The sequence below is a fragment of the Uloborus diversus genome, chromosome 4, assembly GCF_026930045.1.
Source record: "Uloborus diversus isolate 005 chromosome 4, Udiv.v.3.1, whole genome shotgun sequence".
NCBI lineage: Eukaryota > Metazoa > Arthropoda > Arachnida > Araneae > Uloboridae > Uloborus > Uloborus diversus.
This window is the reverse complement of record NC_072734.1, coordinates 38,428,001-38,445,952: the sequence shown is the minus strand read 5'-3', so window position 1 is coordinate 38,445,952 and position 17,952 is coordinate 38,428,001. Positions and strand designations below refer to the sequence as shown.

At 36.1% G+C, this 17,952-nt stretch overlaps 1 protein-coding gene across 1 annotated transcript in view; it reads left to right on the top strand.

Moving 5' to 3' along the window:
- Window positions 1-17,952, top strand: part of LOC129221594 (syntaxin-like) — a 51,230-nt gene that overhangs the window by 10,639 nt on the left and 22,639 nt on the right. The window contains exons 4-5 of the mRNA XM_054856108.1: window positions 4,622-4,696; window positions 6,495-6,568. Coding sequence (XP_054712083.1) covers window positions 4,622-4,696; window positions 6,495-6,568 — 149 coding nt within the window. The remainder of the gene's footprint in view (window positions 1-4,621; window positions 4,697-6,494; window positions 6,569-17,952) is intronic.

The following is a 17,952-nucleotide window of genomic DNA, read 5'->3' as shown; positions in this document are numbered from 1 at the left end:
CGAGAGAGAAAGGAAAGGGGGGGGGGGGCGCATTCTCTCGAAAAAATTTCGATCTGTTGAAACTGCAGTTTTAGAAGAGTTTTGGTAGTGAGATTGGGAGTCCTCCCCTGGCAAATTTTTAAAATTGAAATTCAGTTAACGCAAACATAGACGATTTTAAGTAATGTTAGAGGGGTAGAAGGTTTTGGATATCTCCCCGAAACATTTTATGAATTGAAGCCTTTTACAATGAAATTTTGGAAGATCTTCGTAATATTTGGAGAACGACAGTTTCGGGAAACGTCAGCGAGTTTGTTTTTTTTTTAAATTAAAGTAGAAACGACGAAATTTATTTGACCTTGAATGATGATGAATGATTAATTTAGAATGCGTTTCTCGGAGGTTACGTTTGGAGCACTCTCACAGTTTTTCGAAATTGCAGTCCTAAGTTCTCAGGTGTAGACCATCTTTAATGACGTTAGAGTAAGGGATGGAGTTTGAGAACGTTTTCCCGGGAGTTTTACAAAACCTAAGTTTTAAAAAGTCACTCACAGGCCAGCTTTGGGGACGTAAAAAGAAGGGTTTAGAGTTCCCCGCTCTTCTTTTCAGTTTGGCTACATCTCTCCTATCTTCATTGTAAATTTTAATTATTGGTAAACATATTGTGTTAATATTTTCTTCCAATTTTCCTTTGCCAAACACAATTATCTGGTAGGATTTTTCATAATAAAGTTTTCAATTTCTCGCTTAATATTTTTGTTTTCTTGCAATACAAGCGTTTGTGGCCTTAGGAAAAGGACTTTTAACATTTTGAACAGATGTGGTAATTTTCTGAAATACCTTAGGTCTCTATTCCACTTCATTTTATTTTAAATATGCCACCTGCATCTCTTGATCAAGCTTTGATTTACTTACGATTTTTACATTCAAACATTTAGAACTTTTGTTGTAAATATTCACAACAATACTTTGAATCTCTCTTTGCATTGGACTGTTTCTCTCTCTCTCTCTCTCTATTTCAAACTTATTTCGGCGACCCATACATTTTTCTCCACTTAGTAATGATTTTCAGGACAACATTTTTCATCAAAAAAAAAAAAAAGAAATGTTTCGGCTACCTCTATTCTATGGGATATCCTAATGAAGCTGTTCTATTTATTTATGTATTTTTTTTTTAAACTGAAGAACCATGAAGCATGGTTTTGTATAACCAGGGCCTCCGAGAGACAAGGCGTGCACCGTGTTAGTTTTGTCGCCGGTCCTCCCTCCCATTATGCTAATTTTACTCTATGCACAATACTTTAATTTGAGCCGAGCCCATAGTTTTCGACTAGACAGACATACCCACTCTGCGGCCTAGTGAAAGAGTGCATTGTACTGAATACTTCTTTTTTCGTTGATAAAAATGTTTGAAGCGTACATTTCTGCGGCCCTTACTTAGATATCTATATATATAAAAATGGACTTTGGTAAATTTGTTCCCTAAGATCTCAGAAACTACCCGGCAGATTTGGCTGAAACTTTCACCGTTTGTTCTTTTTGGTACTGGGGAGGTTTGTAGACCAGTTCGATAAAAATCCGATTGATAGTTCCTTTTTTATTCTAATTTGTCCAAATTTTCGCATAAATGCCCCAATATGACGGTTAAAAAATACGTGCACATATTAAAATTATGTGTCCATCGAAAGCGCTTATTTTTCTGCTGAAGATGACATCTGTTAGAAAGTTCTAAATTGTATGAAAAACGAGTTATGGACTTTTTTTGTTCCATTTTCGAAGGCTTTCATCAACCCAAGTCATTATTTAGTGTGTCATCTCAACTCCCAAGAATTGTTGTATTGTTGAATAATTTTGCGTTTCTTCTGACTTTTTGAGGCTTTTCTCAAGTCAAATCTTAAAGTAACGTTTTTCCACAAGATTGGCTAAAAATAAATGGATTTGGCTGATCATTTTACTTTTAAACGGAACTTATGTAATTAATGGTTTATTATTATTATTTCTGCTGATTGGACACTTGCTCACTATATCCAACCAACCAGCAGAAATATCGCCAGAATTTTTTCAAAAAGATTTCAGTAGCTGGTGCATTTGGCAGTTTTTTCCACTGTCGCTGTTTTTGAGCCCAAAGACTACGTAATAATGTTTCTTCCATTAATTTTTCTTTTTGCACGATTTCAAACAATCGCCAAATTTTACTACTTATTTTGGAAACATTTCGGATGAAACCGTTTAGCGCCATTTTATTTTGACCAAAAGTATCTCAGCATCTGGCAACAATATTTCTATAATAAAAATTAGTAAGGAGAAGGAGTATTTTCGAAAGTGTCCCAAAATAATTCCCGCAAATTTGGTAAGATTTTAAACCGCACCAAGTGCCCACAAAAATTGAAATTTCCCAAAATAACTAAAAGTGTAAGGGGAACACGGGCGGCTACATTTTTTAAAACAGTTCGTACATCAATAGCCATACAGAGAAGGTTTTGGATTAAAAAAAAAAGTACTAACAGATAAATCTTTTTAAACATGTCAAGTTTAATTTCATATTTCGGAAATTCTTTAAATTTGTATACGCTTACATTTCGTGTTTTCGTTTCTAAATGAATACTATTTTGCTCTTTTTACTTACTGCTACTTTAGTTTTATGAGTAAGGAAGAAGCTAGATTTTAAATCACGTCAAAAAGGTGTGTTTTAAGTTCTTTCACTTAAAACAGAAAACAAATGCAAGTAACGATTGTTTCTCATAATTATTGCTGACCCAGGCAACGCCGGGTATTTTTGCTAGTTCTTAATAAAAGAGAATCATGGATGTTCCTAAATTGTATTTTAAAATTACATTTTCTATTCAAATTTCACAAAAAAAAAAAAAAACATATTTTGGCACTATTATTTTAATTGTTCATTTATAGTTACTGGTTATTTTAGTTAACGGGATAACAACATGGATCCCATCACCCATGACATTAAATTCAAAGAAATCAAAATACTTTCAAGGACTTCCCACTATTACGCCAGATTTAACAGAAAAGTGATTGAAATTTTCAAGTATCCCAACAATTTCAACAAAAAGGAAGAAGGAATTAAGAACAACAAACTCTTGCATGCTGCATTTAGACGGATTATCCCGAGAGATACTTTTAGCCAACCAGAATCAGCAACGGACGTTCGGCAGCCAATCCCCAACCAGAATGAAGAGAGCTCAAGTTTCAGCCAACCAGAAACAAGGACGAAAAGTCATCAGCCAATCCTGGCCCAAAATAAAGGGGGGCTAGCTCTTCCCATATAAATATCAACAACATTTCGAAATGTGCATCAGTTGCTAGGAAGTCACTTTCCTGGTAGCTTCGACCATGTAAACACTGAAGATGACCTCCACAGATGGGGTTGAAACATCTGGGGTAACAACACTCAGACCATGGCACAACAGCCTGAAATCTCACATCATTGACACCGGTTACGAAAGCCTTCATTTTTACAATGTCAAAGAAGTTAGCATATTATCTTGCATTGATATTATTCTACTTTTTTCAGGGTGATATGCTTTAAGTGCACCTTTTACTAATTTTAATGATTGTGTCGATAGCAAGTTTATGCATACTTTTAATGATAAAAATTATCTTTTAATGATTTTTATTCAAAAATGTTGAGACTTTTATTTTTCCTTAATCGAAGTAATTTAAACATTTGAAGGACATAAACTTAGAGAATGCAAAAAATAATTGATATCAATGGAGTTCAAAGTAAACCTCAGGAAGCATTTTTCCCAGTTCAACAATTCCCCCTTCCCCTTAGTTTCTAAGTGGATGAAATTGTTTTAAAACAAGATCCTTGTACAAATAGTTTTCGCAGAACTACAAGTCTAACAATACTTGGAGGATCATATGACTATTAAAATTAGGAAAAATGCCTTCTCTGTTTCCAAGTCCCCCAGTTGGTAGAGATCGCTGAGGATAGAATTCATAAAAGGCTGTGCAGTTGAATTCGAGATATAGAGGTTTTCGAAAAATTTCATTGCAGATAATAATGGGGGGAAAATATTGAGTTAATGCTATAAATGTAGAGGAAAACAAAAATTTATACATACAGAGGTTTTTGAGATAGACAGGTTTGAGATTGTAACATAATTTAGCCTTAAGTATTTAACTATTGTATCAAGAGTTATTTGTGTATAATTGTAAAAGAACGTGATGTGCAGCTTTTTCAAAAAATTGCCAGAACTACTCAAGATGCTTTAGATGTTGTTAGGTTATGCTTGCTCCCAAATTCATCTTCAATAAAATATTTATGAAATTCTAAACTGTTTCTTGTACTATTTTTATGAAATATATCTTATTTATATTTTTAAATTCATCTCTTGTATCTCTGCTACCATTATCCTATAGACCTTTTGGATCTCAAGTTCCAATGCAATCATCGATCCTTGTTTTTATGTGTTCTACTTTCTCTAAACTTTGTATCTTTCTTAATGAGACACCCCGTATGTATGAACACACAGTACAAATTTGTTTTTGTGATATGTATACAGTGATACAAAAATACTTTTTCTAATCTTTCATAGTATGACCGTCTAATTTTACATGCAGTGTCCAATAATTTGCTTAATTATTGTCATTATAACTTTGTAATAACTAAATTTCATTTTAGAAGTCAAAGAAGAGTTAGAAAATTTAATGGTTGAAATCAAGAGATTGTCTAATAAAGTGCGGCAGAAACTGAAATGTAAGTTTTGTACTATGGCTGAAAAAATATTAACATTTATTTATTTTCATCAGTTTTTGTATTCAGTAGAACTCCAATCATGCAAACTCTGACTATCTGAATTGCTGATTATTCAAATCACTTTTAAAAGTTCATTATTATTTTAATGTAAACATACTGTGATTTACAAAATAATGTTTTTGATTGTCCATGCTATTGTTTTTCAGTCCCCAAAGCTAATGTAGGCACTGCGCAAATATTATTGAGATGAGTCACTGTCTCATGGGATAATTCTATTATCGACTTCTGGTGCACAGCACTTGTAATCACGTTTAAAATGTTAATTAATTTAAAAAATTTCTTTGAAAATATGTTCCCCCCATTTCAAGCATACCTGTAGTTATTAAATAAAAAGACCCTTTTAAGAGAAAATTCAACTATCCCAATTTTAGTTTATCTGAATGGGGTATGCTTTTAATTGATTTGGATGGTTGGAGCTCTACTGTATTTGTCTTTGAAAAGTATGTTGCATCCAAACTTTTTTTAGTCTGTAATTAACTTTTTTAAAAGCATTAAAATATTTAATTCCTTTTATTTAGTAAAAAAAGTACAGTTGAACTAGCTTATAATGAGCATAAAAGGACCGCAATATTTGCTTGCTATAACCAAGTACTAATAAAGAGTTGGAGCAAAAAATCATAAAATGCATACATACAGCTCTCTTGTTTTTATTTTTAGACTGCAATATTTGCTTGTTATAACCAAGTACTAAAAAAAGAGTTGGAGCAAAAAATCATAAAATGCATACATACAGCTCTCTTGTTTTTATTTTTAGACCGCAATATTTGCTTGTTATAACCAAGTACTAAAAAAAGAGTTGGAGCCAAAAATCATAAAATGCATACATACAGCTCTCTTGTTTTTATTTTTCAACTTCTCTTCAGTATTAAAGAAGTTAGTTGATTGGCTTTTATCTGTTCATTATCTCCTTCTTGTGTTATGAGAATCTGAGGACAAATCATGCCCAAAAAACATTGTCAGTAGCACTTCTGAATTCGAAAAAAAGGTTAAAAGTTTTTCTGCAAGCAGAAACCATTGAGTATGTTGAGGGCTATTTAGCTTTAAATTCTTCACCCTTGTCGTTGCTTTCATTACTTTTTTAAAATTCATTAGCTAGAGTTCTAACAACAATAGCCTCGGAAGTGATAACATTGGCATCACAAAATTGAAATTTTCAAATGCTTCTCTATTCCATAAAATAAAAAAAAGGCTGTTATTACTTCTTCTTGTGGTTCATAACCCATTACTAACTTTCGTTTGACCTCACAATGCTAAAAGATTTTTTTCAAGACAGGATAAGCTCAGCTGGAAGTCAATAGAAATTTTACAAACCATAAAAATGTTGTTTTAACCGTGTTTTACTTGTTAAAAGCAAGTTATGCTTCCATAGGTTTGACATTATACCAACCAAATCTTTCTGACTTCCTTGTTAAGGCCTGGTTCTCGTTAAATCAGGGCTCATTATAAGCAAGTACGACTGTATTGTAATCGTGAAAAAAAAAATTTCTCAAATACTGACATAAATTTCTATTTTGCTCAACCTTGAATGAATCTTGAGTGGTTTTCTCTTTTATTGAGTGGAAAGAGTGGCAGCTGTTTCAGAAGGATACTGCTTAGCTGATGCCTACTTTTTCTAACATAACTAAACTTTACAGAAATTACTGCTTGTTTAGATGGATTGAGCCCAGTTTCATAACATAAAAAATATAAATATGTGCATCATCTTTCTGGAATTATTGGTTTTCATTATCTTCTACAGTAATGGGACAAAACATTGAACAGCAAGAGCAAGTAAATTGTACTTCTGCTGAGCTTCGAATAAAGAGAACACAAGTGAGTAAATTTTTACAAGAAAAATGATTTTAGCTTTTATATTTTGGGAATGCATGAAGTCACTTCATGTTCAGGTATTTATTGGAAAGTAATGCAAATTAATTTACAAATACAAATACAAAAGTGACGACCAGCAACAGGCTCTGGGCCCAGCTAGACTGGTCCTAGTCAATTTACAATCCCCAGTGAAGATCAATGGCCCTCTTAAAACTATCTACTCCCTTGCTCATTAGATTTGTTTGAAATAGATCTATTGATAAACCCAAGCATCTTATTGGTCTTGTTACTAGCAATGCTGCACTGTTGGCTAAACTTTAAATCCTGACTTATTAAGACCCCCAGATCAGTAACTTTGTCTGCCTGACTAATGACTGAACCTTGCAAATAATAACTTGTACACTTATTTCCATGCCCTAAATGTAGCACTTGACATTTCCCAACATTAACAGCCATACCCCATTTATCAGCTCACTCCGTAATATGATCTAGATCCTCTTGCAGCTGTTTTACTTGTTCTTCATTATCTACAGTCCCCATAACTTTGACATCATCAGCAAAACAATTCATGTTCCCAGTAATATTTTTGTGAATATCGTTCATAAAAACAATGAACAAAACAGGCCCTAACACTGATCCTTGAGGAACCCCGCTTAAAACCTCACTCCAATTAGAATAATTTCCCCTTACAACTACCCTTTTTTTCTCCTTCCAGTCAGCCAGTTTTTTACCCAAATGAAAGTTTTCCCTCCTATTCCTATATCAGCTAATTTGCTAAGTAGAGCAACATGCGGTACCTTATCGAAAGCTTTTTGAAAATCAATATAAACAATATCTACAGGCTTCTTATTGTCCAAAGCCATGGTAACTTTGCCATAGAAATGTAATAAATTAGTTGCACAAGATTTGCCTTTCCTGAAACCGTACTGAAGACTAGTCAATAGATTATTAGTCTCTAGAAAATTTACTATCTTAATTTTTATCAATGTTTCAAAAATTTTGCAAACCACCGAAGTTAGACTCACAGGTCTATAATTTCCCGCACTCCCTTTAGACCCTTTCTTGAAGAGCGGTGTAATGTTAGCCAGCTTCCAGTTCTCTGGCACTGTCCCCGAGTTATAAGAAGCATTGAAAATATTTACGATTACATCTGCTAATTCCTCCGCACATTCAACTAAAATTTTTGGATAAATATTATCAGGTCCCGGAGCCTTAGTTTCTTTAATTTTTTTCAAATGAAGTAAAACGTCATCCCTGGAAAATACAAAGTCCTCAAGCTGTACTACAGCTTGTGTCTTGTTGGTGTCAACTGTTGAGATACAATTATCGTTAAAAACACTGGAAAAAAAGTTATTAAGAACATTAGCAATATCACTATCGTCCTGAATTAAAATTCCGTGCTCATCAACCAGTGACCCAATATGACTATTTCGAACTTTCCCCGAATTAGCGTATGCAAAAAACCTCTTGGGATTCCTGTTTATGTTATCTGCCAGTCTTTGCTCCAACTCTCTTTTCTGAATCCGTACCAAATACTTAAATTTACGCCTTGCCTTACAATATTGGAGCCTATCTGCACTGTGACCAGTTTCTCTAAACCTATGAAAAGCAGCTTGCTTGTAATTTAGAGCGTCTTTAGTTTCCCTGGAGAACCACATTGGCCAAATTTTAGTGTTGACACCCAGACGTGGCTCCAAGGGAGGGGCGTCGGAAACGTCTTGCCCCCCCCCCCCCCCCCCCCCCCCCCCCCCCCCCCCCCCCCGTCGGGGGAAAATTTTGTATTTCGTCGGGGAATCTGTTTGCTTTGGCGTTTATCGTAAATGAAAAATTTTTTTCTCGGATATGAACTCGAAAAACATTAGTAGAAAAAAGTAGAAGTATCTTAAATATTAAAAAAAAGGAAAAAAAATCAATTCCCTTCGGGGCCACCCACCTTGACACCCGCAATTTATCCCGAGTCGGTAAGTCCCCTTGTCGCCCAGATGGTGATAAAATAAGGGATAGCTATTGCTACGGGGGGAAATGGTGTGTTTTTCATCCTTGAAATTTCTATTTATCGATGAGCTGGTTTCGACACCTCAGGGTATCGATGACTAATAAAAGAGTACAATCTCCCCTTGACTATCCACGTCCCTGCCGAATGTAGTGGTGATTTCCGGTCAGACCTAAGGCGTCGTCATCTGGTTCTGGTTATCGGGTTACGAGACAAATACGTACCGAATGACAACAGCCAGGACGAGACGGGGGGGGGGGGGGGGGTCGGAGAAAAAACATGCTTCGGAGATTTTTCCTTTTCTATTACATTTGCTAACAGCCCTTCAGCATGTCAAGTGTGCAGACACACTATTGATGCGTTTTAAAATACTTCTCTGGGTAAATAACTACAATATTATCTTTCATTTTCACTCTGTAGTTACAAGTAAGTTATTACTATAGTTATTTACAATTTATCTGATTATTGTTGAATTATTCAACAACAAAACATATCGATGAGTAAACGATCCTTTTACCTCATACAAGAAAGTGCACTAAAGTAGATTTAATTTTTTAGTGTAATGATGTCTTGTCGGCAAATGCTAAACGCAAGAAAAAAATTCTTATGACTAATGTAATAAAAGCAAATACATGTTTAACATTTTAAATACATGTTTCTCAAAAACTTATATTGATCTTGTTTGTAGGCTGCATACTGAGGGACAAGGGGATCATACTAGGGGGCTGCATACTAGGGGGCATAATAGTTTTGCTGGGAATGAAGAAGAAATGAGAATGATTTACTAAACATCGGGTTTGACACAACTAAACTATCATTGGATTATTAAGCGTCGGGTTGGTGGTATTGCATCGGGTTTGGGTTCTTTTTGAGAAAAATGTCTGGAGGAGGGGGAGGGGCGAACCTTTTGGAAAAGGCCAAATTAAATAAATAAATAAATCATGTGATAAAGGCAATTGAAAATATACATTTTGCTTCCAAATTTCATTTTTTCAGATGTTATCATGTAGTCGAAACTCATGTTTCTAACTTAAAGTAAAGCCTGCAATAAGCTGCGCTTAGTCCATACAGCTGTAATTATTTGACTGGACCAGGTCTAATTCAAAAGTCAACATTGCTCCTTCGAAATCAAACAAACCAACTTACAAACTAGTACCAGACTCGGTCTTGTTTAAGTTTTTTTGTTTTTTTTTTTTTTTGCAAGTTATGTTCTATTTTTTTTTAATACGCTTTTTTTCAAGTGCTAAAATAGTGTAAAAAAAGCAGTGCTGCGAAGTCGGAGTCGGACTGATTTTGGAGAGAAGGAGTCTGAATCGGAATTTGTTGGTTAATAATGACAAGAGTTGGAGTCATTTTCCCTCAATGCCCGTAACACTGCCAGTGATTGCTGGGTCGGAGTGAGAGTTGGAATCAAACTGACGTTAGGGTAAAGGAGTCGGAGTTGAATGCTCTAAAATTTTTGAAGTTGGAGTCGACCATTTTCCCTCCAACTCCGTAGATCTGCAAAAAAGCTCCATGTTTGGAAATTTTGGGGTAAGACTTAGAATTTACACTTTTTCGTCTTATTCTGGAAAGTGAGTGCAAACTTAAAATTTGAAAGTATGACAGATTTCAACTGACATGATCAATAAAAAGTTTGAAACTAATGGTTATGCATTTTCGAATTATGAAAAGTACTTCAAAAATTTTTTTAAACAAAATAAGGTAGATATATAGTAAATTAAAAAAAAAAAAAAAAGAAAAAAAACCTTACACAAGATAAAATTGGTGCAATTAATGTTAATCACTTTGATACTTAATAAATTTGTTGATTGCGTAATATCGTCGGCACCATGCTGAACTAACGAATCTGAAAATTGGCTCTTTTCAGGAGAGCCAAAACAAAATTTTGTCCATTAGACGCGTTTAGTTATTTTCAATGTATTAATTTTTATAGTTACCTTTAAGTGTAAAATTTATTGTTCGAAGTAGTAATAGCCTTTTTTCAGTACTGCGGCAAACCATTGAATTTAAAAAACGAGATTCGCGATTTTTCACCTTCGTTTGTTTATTAAGTTTAGCATGGTGCTGACCATACTATTAAGTTTCGTTTCTTTTTTTTTTTTAATTATTATTATTATTATTATTATTATTGTTTGATTGCACAACACACACACATTACTTTCGTTTTGTGCATTCAAAACTTAGAACCAAGGCTGAGAAGTTGGAGTCGGACTGATTTTGAGGTAAAGAAGTCGGAGTCAGGAGTCGAAAGTTTAAAACTTCAAGAGTCGGGGTCGATCATTTTCAATTAAAATCTGCAACCCTGCCAGTTCTTGTGGAATCGGAGTCGAAGGCTTTAAAGTTCCCGAAGTTGGAGTCGGTCATTTTTCTTCCGACTCCTCAGTCCTGCTTAGAACTATGGTGTGACTATTCATTTGTATAATTTGAATCTCGCTCACTACATTTTAACTTTTATTTTCTATTTCAAACATGCTTCGGCGGCCCACACATTTTCTTCCAAATAATCTGTGATTTGCAGGATGATATTTTTAAAAATCTAAGAATGAAATATGTTGGCGGCCCCTATGAAACTATCATGAATATTCATATGATCAAAAGAAAGAAAGGAAGGAAAAATCATGGATTTATTTTTATACTATTTCATTGCAAAATCCAATGCAGTCCGCCGGTTCCATCCACCACCAGCTAGGCCTAATCGATGTAGACCTTTTATTACCATAGAAAATAATTAAAATCCGTAAAAATTTGCATCTTTTCTAATTTTTTTACCGCAAAATTTTTATCCGTTTCCAGTTTCTATTTGTTATCAAATAAAATACTTGTAATTGGTTTTAGCAAGCAAGGCTCTTCAAAAGATATTCATTTTTTTTCTCTTGATTCTGCTTTTGCAATAGCAAAACTTAGTAGTTGTGATTGTATTCCCTTTTTCGTGCTTTCCCAAGTTATCTCGGAAAAATAAAATAATGAAAGAAAATATAAATAAATTTAATTTTATACATGTTCTGACTCGCGAGGTTTATCTTAATATAAAGCTAGGCATCGGGCTCAAGTTTCTTTTGAATTTTTTAACTTAATATTAGTTACTGTTCTTCTGCTTACTTAAGATGTGGATATCTCTGCTCCCCAATAAATATGTTGATGAGCTAGTGGATGAGCACCACTATACTCTTGAGCCCTAGAGTTTCCATCCCGTAAATTTGTGTGTTTATAAGGTTTGATTACGGAAGAAGGAGGGGGAGGAACACTGAATATCTTAATTGGTCATTAACCCCATCACCCTAACGTTACAAAACATGACCTACAATTTTGTTTCTTTAATTTTGGAACTTTTTCGGTTGTGCACCTCGACTTTCACTCCCTACAAAATACCATTACAGATCGACTAAAATCTCGTTTATTGGACTTCAATTTCTTAAAATTATTTGGAGGTGAGCATCCAACCCTTGTCTGCATGAAATCACTGAAGATCATCTAAAATTGCGTTTTCAGAGCTACAATTTCGAAATTTTTCCGGGGGAGGACCCCCCCCCCTCCGGACCCCCCTTATTTCTGTAAGAGCAACATTACATTCACAACTACATTAATGTTGTTAAGTTTCTTTCTCTGCATAAACTATGTAGAGCACACATTTTTAATGATTTTACATCATATTCAGATTTTTCGTCAAATTCTGCTTCTTACAGTGTTCTAGTTTATTGATCTTGCGATATGAACCTGCTCACAAAAGCCTAGTTTCATGTTTTTAATTTTAAATTTAATTTTATTTTTCTAATTGTTTTATTTTATCTTTATTAAAATTTTTATTGTTTGCTTTTAATTTTTATGGGGAATTCGTGTTGTTAGACGCCAAGAATGATTAGTTTCTTTATCGCCTAAATTGTAGGGGGTGGGGGAATCTTGCAAACTAAAATTTGGCTATGCCCCCCTGTCGAGAAAGCTTGCCCCTCCGTCGGGGATTTCCTAGCGCCACCACTGTTGACACCCTTTCTCCTGAAAGAAACATAATCCCCGACCGTTTTTGCTAGCTTTTCCTTAAACTCTGCCCACTGAAGATTCACATCGCTATTGTCCAATCCAGAAGAAAAAACTGCTTTCAAACTCTGCCTAAGTGCCACAAAATCAGTATTTCTGAAATTGGGCACAAACCTAAAATTCTCTACTTTGTGCGTATCAAATTTAATCCCAAACCTAATACTGTTGTGGTCACTGTCTCCAATGTGTTCCCCTACACATAACCCCTGAACAGAACCTTCCATATCACAGAAAACTAGATCCAAAATCACGTCCTGTCGAGTACCCTGAGTTACAATTTGATCTAAAAAACAGTCACCATTTACTTTCAAAAATTCCTCTTCTCTGCTATTACTATGGTAAAAATTATTCCAATCAATTCCTGGAAAATTAAAATCTCCCATTGTAATGACTGACCCCTTGCTTGAAATGTCACTAATAATACATTTCTAAAAGAAATTTTAAATTTGACTTAAACTTTTTTTCTTCAAAAAGCTGTGAAAAAAAAAAAAAAAAAAAAAAGAATTCAGCATATATTTCAATATGGCTCACATTTTGGAAAGCAATGCATAATGCTTTTGCATTATCTTTCAAATAATTATGATATTAATAAATAAATAACCTGTGACACAATATCTTTCACCATTCTGGAGATAGAGCACTTCAAAAAATTTGTTGAAAATCAGAAGTGAGAAATGACGTCCAGGTCATCTGTGGTGGTTGTAAAGGGTGTCCCAAAATTAACGCAAGATTTGAATTTGCCGCCATTTTTGCAATAAATGGTTGGCAACCCTGAAAAAGGAACAATTTGAGGGTAATCAAAAATGGAGCGTTATACGATACAATAACGCGCTTTCATTATTGAACAATTGTTTCAAAAATAATGAAAGTTGAGGCTGGTCAAGCAGTTACTGTTATTGGCGCTGGGTATCGCAACACGGTAATGCACGGATGGTTGTGGGCTTGTTGACATAGACCTTTGAATTCAAATAACCCCATAAGAAGAAATTTAAAAATGTTAAATCACACGATCTGGGGTGCCAATTCTGTTCACCGAAATGAGAGAGTACGCGACTAGGAAATGCCTTATGCAGGAATTGAAATGTTTCACTCTCTCTAGCTGTATGGTACATTAACACCCCATTTTTACTAACCCTAAACTCTCAACTGTCAAATTGTTCTTTTTTCATGGCTGCCAACAATTTATGGAAAAAATGGTGGCAAATTCAAATCTTGCATTAATTTTGGGACACCCTTTATCTAGTGATGTGGTGCCAGATCTCTGTATCCTCGTGGATATCCGAGGGAAAATAAAGATCTGTATCCGTATTTGTTTTACAGTTGGAGATCTTAAACCAATCTATTAGTCTTATATTATATTGCACATTTGAAATTCTACATATAGGCAACTATAAAATACTACTAAATTCAATTTATTTCTTATAAAAAAGATATCTTTTCAATAATTAAATCGTCAGTTTTTGTTGATTTAGGCTTCGTATTATTCCTCATTTTGGCTTTTCTAGGCATTCTTTGAAGAAAAAAAGAGACTAAATTCTATGTTTACCATTTGAAAAGATGTTCCCAACTGTGTAATTTCGTCAGTAGGAATGGATCAGTGCTGCATTTATGCTAAAATAAAATGAGAAAAAATATTTCTAGTTTTCTCAGTAGATGTAGCAGCTTTAGACTCTCATTTGATTCTAATTTGCTACATCTAGGTACTGGACAAGTAAAAATAATTTTTCACCTTTTATTTTGGTATAAATGCACCGCTGTCCCGCTCTTTTTGCTGTCAACTCTCCCCTACTCTTCTTATAACTTCTTTTACGAATAAATCATATTCTTCATGATGTTTTCACTTTATATGGATTTTTTAAAAATAAACTATGCTTTTAACCTTGTGGGATTATCTTTGGTGACAAATTTTACACTTATACTGGGATTAAATTGGGTAAAAAAGTTGAGGTCCAAAACCGTATTCTTGGATCTAAACACGAACTCGTATTCTCGGATTTACTTTATTAACAATCCAGCACATCACTGGTTGTATCTCAGGTCAGGAATATTTTTGGACAAAACAAAAATATATCTGTATCTTATTTTTCTTTGAATTTTAATGTATTGTAACGGATTCGGACTTCCACTTTCTTGAAATGAAGACACAGTTCTTGATAAAAACACAGGAGCTTTATTTACACTATGTACAGGAGAAATCGTTAACAACTGCTAAATTAATCATCAGCAATTAAGCAAATATCACTCAACACCGTAAACTTAACGGTTACACACATATTTACTTCCAAATACGAAAACAACACAGCGAAATGCCTCGCTATAAACAGAGCAAATACGCTCTCCGTTCGAAATCTCAATCGAAACTCACTCTTTATCAAGCAGGATGCTTTTATAAACATCGAAGAAGTTTCCACAACATTCTTGCTGCTTCTTGAAATGTGTAGACCGTTATCAAATTTTATCATTGAAAAGAAAAGGAAATAGGGGTCGTATACTTTAGCCGAATGGAAAGGGGTTGTATATTCATTACGGGAAACTATTTACAGGTTACGTTACTACAACAATTACTATTTACAGGATTTGTAACATTGTCCCCCTCCTAAGGACTGCACGTCCTGGGCAGTACAATCCCCAGCAAGGGTGCCAAACTTCTATCACATGTTCACAAATACACACATTAAATAATAACCAATAATGCATAGGAAACACAATAATAACAAGAAATATTACTAAACATTAAAAGCAAAAAAAATATCTACAACTTTTATGTTATCAACCATGGTTGTTTACATAATACTCATGAACTATGGCCATAGTATGGGGCTAACCGATCATAATGTACAACCCTAGGTTTTGCATTAGGTGATTTTTGGATCCTCACTACGACGTCATTTAGTCGGTTAAGGACTTTGTAGGGTCCATCTCAATGCTACTGCAATTTGAGTGACAGACTTTTCCGTCGGATGGGATTCCATAACCAAACCTTGTCGCCTTCGTTGAATTCATGTCCAGTAGACCTTGTGTCCTATCGGGTCTTCATCTTCTCCGCCGCGATGTTGATTCGCTCTCGTGCGAAGTTATGCACGTCTTCCAACCGGGCCTGGAGATCCTGGATATACTCCTCAGGTGATGAAAGCGCATCCGGAGGACAACCGAAGATGAGATCACAAGGTAGCCGAAGCTCTTGTCCGAAGAGCATCTGAGATGGGGCATATCCGGTACTCTCGTGGACAGCACTGCGGTAGGCCAGCAGGAACAAAGGTAGCTTCTTGTCCCAATCCTGTTGATTTCTGGAGACCATAAGTGAGAGATTATTCAGGATTGTGCGGTTAAGTCTCTCCACCACGCCGTCCGATTGTGGGTGTAGTGGTGTTGTCCTAGTTTTCTCAATTCCGAGAATTTGACATAGGCCCTTAAACACAGCAGAGATGAAATTCCTCCCTTGATCGGAATGAATTTGCAAAGGTGTTCCGTATCTCGAGATCTAATGTTGGACTAGAGTCTCTGCTACGGTGGTAGCCTCTTGATCGGGAATGGGATATGGTTCCGGCCATTTGGTGAAGTAGTCGATGGAAACAAGAATGTATTTGTTCCCATCAGCAGTTCTTGGTAGAGGACCCAGGATGTTGATCCCAATTCGTTCGAAAGGAGCTCCAACGTTGTACAGATGTAGCTTTCCTCTGCTTCTCTTCTTCGGTCCTTTACGAGCAGAACAGGCGTCACAAGAATGGCACCACTTCTCCACGTCATCCTTCGCCTTGCTCCAGAAGAAGCGCTCCCGAACTTTATTGAGGGTTTTCAACTCACCAAAATGTCCTCCAGTCGCACTACTATGTATTTCTTTCGGAACATCTGAAATCCTTGATCGGGGAAGTAGTAACTGCCACCTAGACGTTTTGCCGTCATCAGATTCCCATTTTCGGTACAGTACGCCGTTCAGTAAATGGAGTGAGTTCCATAAAGCCCAGTATCTTTTTGTTGCAGGGCTGAAGATGGAAACGTCCTGCCAGCTAGGGCGCCGACTGTCCCTTTCCATGAACTCCAAAATTGGTTTTATGTCGGGGGTCTTCAAGTTGATCTTTTTGAACTTGGTCGTCACTCCATGGATCAGGTTCTGATGATATTGGAGTCACTGTCATCTGATAGGCGGTAGGGCTAGTCGTTCCATACTGTTTCTCGATTCGGGAACAATAGTGGCAGTTCTCAGGACAGGGTCTCCTTGATAAAGCGTCAGCATTACCGTGAGATAACCCTTTTCGATGCTTGACCTCCATGTCATATTCCTGGAGCCGCTGTATCCATCTGGCTATCTGACCTTCCGGATTTTTGAAGTTCAAAAGCCAAGTTAATGAGGCATGATCTGTCGGAAGCAGAAATTTTCGGCTGTAGAGGTAATAATGGAAGTGTTCTACAGCTTTCACTATGGCCAGTAACTCCTTTCTGGTGACGCAGTAATTTCGCTCCGACTTTGATAAGCATTTGCTCCAGTAAGCGATGACATGTTCATTTCCGTCAATTTCTTGGGATAAAACAGCTCCGAAGCCCTCGTTGCTCGCATCAGTGTCCAGGATGAAGGATTTTTCAGGCTGAGGATAGGCGTTGATGTTAAAGCCTCCTTCAGTCGTAGAAATGCATCTTCGCATTCTTTGGACCATTCAAACTTTTGCTTGCTCTCTGTCAGCTTATGCAAAGGTCGTGCAATGTTGGAAAAACCCTTTACAAACTTCCTGTAGTATGTGCAGAGCCCAAGGAAACTTCGCAGCTGATGGATGTTTTCGGGACGACTCCAACTCTTGACTGCAGATACCTTTTCTGGATCGGTTTGTACACCTTCAGAAGAGATGATGTGACCAAGGTAGTTCACTTCCCGGCAGAACAAATTACATTTGGACGGGCTTAACTTCAGTTTGGCTTCCTTAAGCTTCTGCAGCACCTTCCTAAGATTTGCCAGATGTTCTTCGAAACTGCGTCCCACGATGATGATATCGTCTAAGTAGACCAGACAGGATTCGTAGGAAAGTCCTCTTAACACTGTCTCCATAAGACGCTCGAACGTAGCTGGTGCATTGCAGAGGCCGAAGGGCATCACTTTGAACTGCCATAAGCCTTGTCCAGTTGTAAACGCTGTCTTCTCTCGGTCATCAGGGTGTATCTCAACCTGCCAGTAGCCGCTCTTCAAGTCCAGGGTCGAAAACCACTTGTGTCCGGAAAAAGTGTCCAAGGTGTCGTCTATCCGTGGAAGAGGGTAACTGTCTTTCTTGGTGATTTCATTCAGCCGTCGGTAATCGACACAAAATCTGGTGGAGCCATCTTTCTTTTGGACCAAGACGATGGGAGAGGCCCAAGAACTGGAAGAGGGTTC